This window comes from Mus caroli, chromosome 11, assembly GCF_900094665.2.
Source record: "Mus caroli chromosome 11, CAROLI_EIJ_v1.1, whole genome shotgun sequence".
In the NCBI taxonomy this organism is placed as follows: Eukaryota; Metazoa; Chordata; class Mammalia; order Rodentia; family Muridae; genus Mus; species Mus caroli.
Genome location: NC_034580.1, coordinates 93,816,901 through 93,825,183, shown reverse-complemented (window position 1 = coordinate 93,825,183; position 8,283 = coordinate 93,816,901). Strand labels below are relative to the sequence as shown.

The 8,283-nt window shown below is 50.2% G+C and overlaps 1 protein-coding gene across 1 annotated transcript in view; it reads left to right on the top strand.

Moving 5' to 3' along the window:
* Stac2 (SH3 and cysteine rich domain 2) overlaps positions 1-2,345 on the top strand; it is a 17,289-nt gene extending 14,944 nt beyond the window's left edge. The window contains exon 11 of the mRNA XM_021177829.1: positions 886-2,345. Within this exon, the coding sequence (XP_021033488.1) occupies positions 886-990 (105 nt within the window). The 3' untranslated portion in view covers positions 991-2,345. The remainder of the gene's footprint in view (positions 1-885) is intronic.
* Positions 2,346-8,283: the final 5,938 nt, after the last annotated feature.

Here is an 8,283-nt window from a genome sequence, read left to right as displayed (position 1 = left end):
AAAAAAAAAAACAAAACAATTGTAATGTAGTCAAGAAGAGTTCAAGGCCAGCCTGATGTATAAAGTGAGTCCAGGACAGACAGAGCTACCCAGATAACCCTGTCTGGAAAAACAAAACAAAACAAACAACAACCACAAAAACAATCTGATACACAGAATGTCTAATATTTGTCCCTCAAAGGCGTCTTGACCCATGTGCTGAGAACCTCGGTGACCCAAGCATTGATCTATCTCTCCAGAACTTGTTTTTTTTTTTTTTTTAATTTATTTAACTTTATTTTATATACGTTTTTGTGAGGGTGTCAGATACCCTAGAACTGGAGTTACAGACAGTTACGAGCTGCCATGTTGGTACTGGAAATTAAACCTGGCTCCTCTGGAAGAGCAGCCAGGGCTCAGGGCTCTTAACCACTGAGACTGAACCATCTTGCCAGCTCTTGCTTTTTGTTTTTATTAGATAGTATTTTACTATGTAGCCCTAACCCTGGCTGGCCTGGAACACTCTATGTAGGCCAGGCTGGCCTTAAACTCAAACATCTGCCCACCTTTGCCTCCCGAGTGCTAGGACTTAGTGTGCCCCTGGCTAGTTTAAACACTATGCCCTCTAGCTTGCTGGGTCACCTCAGGCTAGCCCTTTCCCCTCTGCCACCTCCTCTGTGACATGGGATCAGGACTGGACGTTGGTTTAACTGAGCACCAGATTCAGCCGCTTGCTTGCTATCCCCTGGGTCCTGGTCTTGCTGCTGATCCCTCTCCTAGCATCTGCCTGCATCAGCTCTATCCACAAGATTTATGCTAGCCCGCCAGTCCCGCCCTCCCCTGGGGCGTGTCCTTTGGAAGTCATGAGCAGTACTCTCATTCCTGATCTCTTCTGTTTCCACTCAGATCTGCGTAGGCGTGAGCAGAAGCAAGGATAGCGATGGCTTCATCCGCGTCAGCAGTGGCAAGAAGCGGGGTTTGGTGCCAGCCGACTCCTTGGCAGAGATCTGACAGAAACCGAGAGAACCCAGATGCTACCCCTGCCCATGCCTGGCTCTTGCTTCTGGCCTGAGAAGGAAGCGGGCATCCTGGCCACACCCTTCCTCTCCCTGTCTCTCTCCTAAGCATCACCCGCCCCCACTTAGGAGCCTTCTGCACTGAGGAAGGTTTATTTCTTGGGTGGGGTATCCTGAATGGGGCTTGGGAAAGGGAGTCAAAATTGGGAAGAAACGAGGAAGTTACAGGTAGGACCACCCAGAGCCCAAGCACCACCTAGTCGGGTTGCCATAGTGAGGCCCACCCTAGGGAGTCGCCTGCTGTCTTCCAGAGACTACCCGCTCATACTGCCTTGCATGCCTGACTCCTCTCTGCCCACAGCCTTTGCTTGGGTCTGTGTATCCACCCTCTGCAAGTGGGGCCTTGAGAGAGGACCTGTTGGTGTCTCTCAGCCCTCCCCTCTGGCTTGAGAAGACCCTGAGGACTATGGGAGAGCCCTAAGTTAACCACCTGTCACCCCTTCAACTCTCAGGAAAGTTCAGGGATCTTTCCAATTACTTGAAACCTGGGCGACAGAGCAGGGTCAGGACTGAGGTCTGGAAAGGATTGTAACACATAGGAGTCTGTTCCATTGAAGGCAGTCCTCACAGAACAGTCTCATTCTCCTTTGTCTACTAGAAATCGGTATCCAAGAGCAGCCTGGACAAAGACCCAGGTGGAGAACAAGATGCTGGCCCTTGCTTGGTCAAAACATTTCACTGTTAGGACTCCAGAAATCCCTACCACCAGAAGCAGACAGCTAGGGGAGTCTGAGGTTGTGAGGTTTCTCTAAAAGCCCTGTCCTCAGATGGACCAAACTTACCTTCTTACCGTTTGGGATCTACACGGCACATCCCTGGGAAGGATACCTTGGCAGATTGAGGAAGGCTATGGAAAGTTCTTTTGGCCACCATCAAATGATGCTCTAGGAGCCCTTAGCCCTCCTGGCAGGACAAAGAACCTCTTCCTCAAGAGGCTGCTTTTTTTTTTTTCCTGGTGCCAGCACCTGCTCCTCCTTCCAAGCTCAGACCCTCCTTTTGAGCCCTGATTCTGTCAGCCAATGCCACCACCCCCACCCCAACCCCCCAGTTCTGGGCACAGTCTTGCCTTCCATACAACGAGAGGACACCGATTCTCTACCCAACACACCTTGCCCCATTTTTTCCCCTAAAAGGGGTCTAAAGCCACACTGCCCTGTTTGCTGCCATGAGGCCCCCCCCCCAGCAAAATCCCCGGGGCGGGCCCAATGCCCACTGTACATGAGGCTGCATGAAGGGTCTGCGGGGGCGTTGCTGAGCCCCCAGGCCCATAATTAAATGTTTCTTGTCTCAGCTTGCCTGCTTGGTGTATCTGATTGGGATAGAGAAAGCAAGCGAGTATCAGGCTGGGATGGAGGCTAAGAGTACAGGAGGTATTGAGCTCTGAGAGGGGCGTCAGAGTAGGATGTGCTGGCTTGGGGACCACAGAAAGAAGCAGAGGGACCCGAGGAAGGCGGGAAACAAAGTCAGGCCAGGGAGGTGAGCTGAGGTCACTTCTGGGTTCTACGTGCACTTGAATCGCGCAGGGGACTGACCCACAGTGACCTTGTTGACGCAGACCTGCATGCTTCGGCCTCGGAGGCCGCCTCTCTCCGCAGCCCCTAAGCCTGAGATTCAGAGGTGGTGGAGGGGACAGTGGAGGACGCTAAGGCCAGGAGATGACTCAGCAGCGTCCGTCATCAGATGCCTGGCATGGGGGGAGGGGAGGAGGAGGGAACGGTGGGGGGAGGGGTCGTGCACGCCCCTCTGGGGCTGCCGCCCACCTGCTCCAGCCAAGCGGCCGCCTTCCCGCGCCTGCCTGGCCGCGTCACTCGCGCGGCTCGCGTGTCCTGAGCTATTTATAGGCGCAGGGGGGAGCAAGCGAGCCCGAGGCTACTGCGGGAGGGCCAGGGCAGTGGTGGTGCTGCCAGACCGCAAGAGGGTGGGAATCTGCCAGTCTTGACAAGTACCCACTCCTCCATCGGAGTTTGGTCCCCACCTCCCTTCACCTTTGGAGTTAGGTAGGCTGGCTGGGACCAGACTGTGGCGCCTCCTCCTTGAGCATCCTTTGGACCCCTTCATCCGATGAAAGCAATAGAGATTGAGGGTGGAGAGGGAAGAAAGACAGCCTTTTACTAGAATTGCTCGCCCTGGAACCGGAACACACACATATCTGATGGCTTTTTTTGTGGGGTGGGGAGAATGGGGTCTTGTTTTGAATCAGTAATGTCCCACCTCAGCCTCCCACGTGTTAGGATTGCAGGTAGAAGGCACCATGCCTGCGTCTGAAGACTGTAGCTAGAATTATGTAATCCAGGCATCTTCTCCTGAATGTCTTGATCCTCCAGCATCGGTGCACTCTCTAGTAGCTGAGACTACAGGTGTGCAGCACCATGCCTGCCTGGAAGAGGATAAAAACACCAGGCGTGGCCCGTAATAAAGCACCAGGCGTGGCCCGCGGAGCATGCTGGGAACCTCATGCTATTTGGTCCTCTCAATAACTTAGACCATGTGCTGAACCCTTTGACAAATGAGGACACTGGGGTAGAGATGGTAAGTAGTTTGCTGGAAGTCATCCACTTTATACAGAACAACCCGGCCCTTTTACACTTAGGAAAACTGATGCCGATCGGAAACTAAAATGATTTGTCCGGGATTACCAAGCAATCAGGGGCCTAGACATCTTACCCTGTGTCCCTCAGTGCCTTAAGCCACCATGATGGAGGATAGCCTGAGATGGCCTGGCCAGGAGCTCCAGGAATGGAGACAAGTAGGAATATTGAATTCAAGCCTTTGAAGCCTTATGCATACCCAGTGTCTGCCACCAGCCAGCAGCTGGCCTGGACCCCCTCCCCCAGTCTGTTTGCTGCGCTGCTGAACACAGCAGCTTTTTCGGGTGGCTGAGCTACTGACAGCAGGCTCCCAGCCTAGGGGCTGGGAACAGCTGGTGTCCCCACTGTGGCCTCCACCCTCCTCCCTGCCCGTTCTTGTTCTTGGGGATCTGGACCAGCCACACTGCTGGCCTGGGGATGCCCAGAAATCTGCTGCCAGCACCATCTCTGACCTACATACATCCTTCTCTCTTCCCTCTGTCTCAACCTGAGATCTCCTAGTACACCCCACTTGGGTTCAAGGGAGATGCAGAAAGAAAAAGGTAGGAGCCAGAGAAGGGGAAGCCTAAAAGAACAGGGTAATAGATGCTGGAGACAGGGGTTGGGGAGACTCAGGCAGTGAGGCTCTTTGTGTAATCCCATCACATATATAGCCTAGTCCCCTCTCTTCAGTCTCCTGCATCCCCCAGGTCCCCCAGGGCTTGGACCCCAAGGAAAACAGTTGTGCACTTCTAGACTCAGTCTTCTGTTTTAAAGGGGGTGGCAGAGCCCATCCCTGCCTCAGCTTCACTTATGCCACCAGGGAGGAGGCCAAAGTCATCTTCACTTTCCTAGCCTGTCTCCAGCTCTGCCGTGGCACTATTGAGTCATAACCCACAGGGGGCAGCCCCGAGCCAGACCTCCATGGTACTCATAACTAGACAATGTTGAGATTCTGGGAAGTCACTGGAGCAACTTGGATAGCTGGATGATGGCACACGCCTTTAACCTCAGGACTCAGAGATGGAAGCAGGTGGATCTTGGAGTTCGGGGCCAGCATGACCTATGGGCTAGTTTCAGGATAACCAGGGCTACACAAAGAAATACTGTCTTGAAAACAAACAAACAGGGCTGGAGAGATGGCTCAGTGGTGAAGCTGCTTGTGGACGTTGTACATCGTGGTGCGGAGCCTAGTGCGCACCACGATGTACAACGTCCACAAGCAGATATATAAAAATATTTCATAGGAATAGTTCTATACTTTTGTTCTGTTTTGCTGTGTAGCTCCAGCTGGCCTCAAACTTGGAGCAGTCAGGCTCCGGAGTGACAGGATTATATGTACCACCATGCCTGGCCAGTCATATACTTTTTAAAAGATTTGTTTTTATTTATTTTTTTATATCTATCTATCTATCTATCTATCTATCTATTTATTTATTTTGGTTTTTTGAGAGAGGGTTTCTCTGTATAGCCCTGGCTGTCCTGGAACTCACTTTGTAGACCAGGCTGGCCTCAAACTCAGAAATCAGTCTGCCTCTGCTTCCTGAGTGCTGGGATTAAAGGTGTGCACCACCACACCTGGCTTTGTTTTTATTTATTTATTTATTTTATTTTTTTATTTTTTTTGGTTTTTCAAGACAGGGTTTCTCTGTATAGCCCTGGCTGTCCTGGAACTCACTTTGTAGACCAGGCTGGCCTCAAACTCAGAAATCAGTCTGCCTCTGCTTCCTGAGTGCTGGGATTAAAGGTGTGCACCACCACACCTGGCTTTGTTTTTATTTATTTATTTATTTTATTTTTTTATTTTTTTTGGTTTTTCAAGACAGGGTTTCTCTGTATAGCCCTGGCTGTCCTGGAACTCACTTTGTAGACCAGGCTGGCCTCGAACTCAGAAATCCGCCTGCCTCTGCCTCCCAAGTGCTGGGATTAAAGGCGTGCGCCACCACGCCCGGCTGTTTTTATTTTTAATGTGTGTGTTCCTATGTGTGTGTGCTAGATATAAGTGGGTGCCAAGGAAGGGCAGACGGCATTAGGGCCAGAGTCACAGGTGGCTGGGACTGCCCAGTGTGTGCTCTGGGGATTGAAATTGAGTCCTCAGGAATAGCATCAAAGGCTCTAAACTGCTACCCATCTATCTCTCCAGCCCCAAGTCGTATACTCTTGAATGAAAGGGCCCATCATGAGGGGCTGGAGGGGCTAAGGAGGTTGGAGCTGGGGCTGGAACTCATGCTAAGTACATCCTATGCTGCAAAGCTATACTTCAGGGCTAAGTTAATTGGATTTCCAGGGCCTGGAGTGGATTCAACAGTTATCTTTCTTTTCTTCTTTCTTTCCTCCTTCCTTCTTTTTCTTTTTTGTTTTTTTCGAGACAGGGTTTCTCTGTATAGCCCTGGCTATCCTGGAACTCACTTTGTAGATCAGGCTGGCCTCCAACTCAGAAATCCACCTGCCCTCTGCCTCCCGAGTGCTGGGATTAAAGGCATGCACCACCACGCCTGGCTCTTTCTTTTAAAGATTTATTTATTTACTTTTATGTATATGAGGTCACTGCATCAGAAGAGGGCCTCAGATCCCATTATAGATGGTTGTGAGCCACCATGTGGTTGCTGGGAATTGAATTCAGGATCTCTCCAAGAGCAGCCAGTGCTCTTAACCGCTGAGCCCTCTTTCCAGCCCTATTTAGGGACGGATGCTTTATGCTTGAAGTTCTTGAAAATTAGAATCCCTTCATGTATTTTCTTGTAAAAGTGTCAGAGCCGATGATAGGTGTTCCTTCCAGGTCTGGGGTGGCTGTCAGGAGAAAATAACAGTGGGATAGGGAATAATAGCTCAGTGGCAGAACATTGTCTGTCATGAGTGGTTTTTTGAGAACCCTCAGCCCATCCATCACTTCCTGTATCTTTCCTAGTTTGCTTCTCTGTCACTGTGTGAAAATGACCTAAAACAACTCGGACGAGGACAGGGTTTATTTGGGTTACAGGTTACAGCCGAGGAAAACCAGGGCAGGAACTCAAGGTAGAAACCTGGGGTTGGGAATGGAAGCAGAGACCATTGGAGAGTGCTGCTTACTGACTGGCTCAGGTCCTAAGGCTGTGAGCCTAATCAGCCCCCTCTGGCACTGAACACCTAGTCTTTAGAGAGTCACTGTTTTGTAGTCAGTGGTGGAAGCCTGGAATCGCTGGTTTTGTCTTTAATGAAGGTGGCAGTAGTGGGGTAAGTAAACTTGGTGGCACAAGAGAAGATCAATCAGACAAAGGAATAATCGTCCTCCTCCTGTGGCCCTTCTTTATCTGGACCCTTGGCGGGTGTGTCTTCCTAACATTATTAAGGCAATGTGAATTCTTCAGGTGAGGCTCCCTACTCAGTTGATTCTAATTTGTGGCAAGTTGACATTAAAACAAACTCTCATAGGGCTGGGGAGATGGCTCAGATGTTGCTCTTCCAGAGGACCCAGGTTCATTTCCCAGCTGCCAATTCCCAATATGGCAGCTCACAACTACTTATAATTCCAGTTCCAGAATGTCTGGTATCTTCACACAAACATCCACGGAGGCAAAACATCAATGCAAATAAGTCCTTAAAAATAAAAAATTAAACAAGCATTTTAACCTTTCAAAATCACCCAATGTCAGCCAATCAAACAAAAAGCCCGAGAAGCCTGAGTATACAAACCAGCAGTGAGCGAACAGCGCCATCTCCTGGCTCAGAATGGAACCGTGACTACTATGCTTGGATCACTGCAGTCCCCTTCTGTGGTCCCTGTCTAGATAGGGTAGTCTCTAAACTTTCCCCTCAGAGTTGAGCTGGACTCATGTCCAGGCTAAACTGAGAGCTTGACAGAGGACACTCCTTCTCCAGGCCTTGGAAGCTTTGCCATTAGGAAAGTCTTATAGGAAGAGCCCATGGTAGCAAAGGCAGAAGAAATCAATTCCCCTGTGCCAGGCCTTGTACCTGGCCACATAGGAAGGTGGTGTTTCTGAGTCTGGGCTTAGAGCCTTCTACCACCTTTCTTCCCGGCCCAGAACTGGATAAAGCAGAGCCCTGGGGTCTACCGGCCCTTGTGCCTCTGTACACCTGCCTCCTCCACCTCATTCTTTCCACTGCTTCCTTGAAAGGCCCTGCTACTGAGGACACAACTCACTCTGGTAATTCAAGTGTAACTCAGAGCCGACCTGTCACCAGACACGTTAAACCATCACACAGCATCCTCCTTATTCATCCACGTTCTTATCAGTCACAAAATGGACGGGATTGACCCTACTTCATTACAGTGTGAAGTCTACAGGGTCAATGTACTCAGCTCACAGCTATTATGTGGCGCACACCTTTAATTCCAGCACTTGGGAGGGAGAGACAGGCGGATTTCTGAGTTTGAGGCCAGCCTGGTCTACAAAGTGAGTACCAGGACAGCCAGGGATATACAGAGAAAGCTTGTCTCGAAAAACCAAACCAAACCAAAAAAAACCTTATGAACAGCAGCTAACAGGGTTAAGTACAGGCTGGAGAGATGGCTCAGCAGTTAACAGCACTGACTGCTCTTCTATAGTTCAATTCTCAGTAACCACATGGTGGCTCACAACCATCTGTAATGAAATCGGATGCCCTCTTCTGGTGTAAATGAAGAGGAGCACTCATATCCATAAATCTTAAAAAAAAAAAAA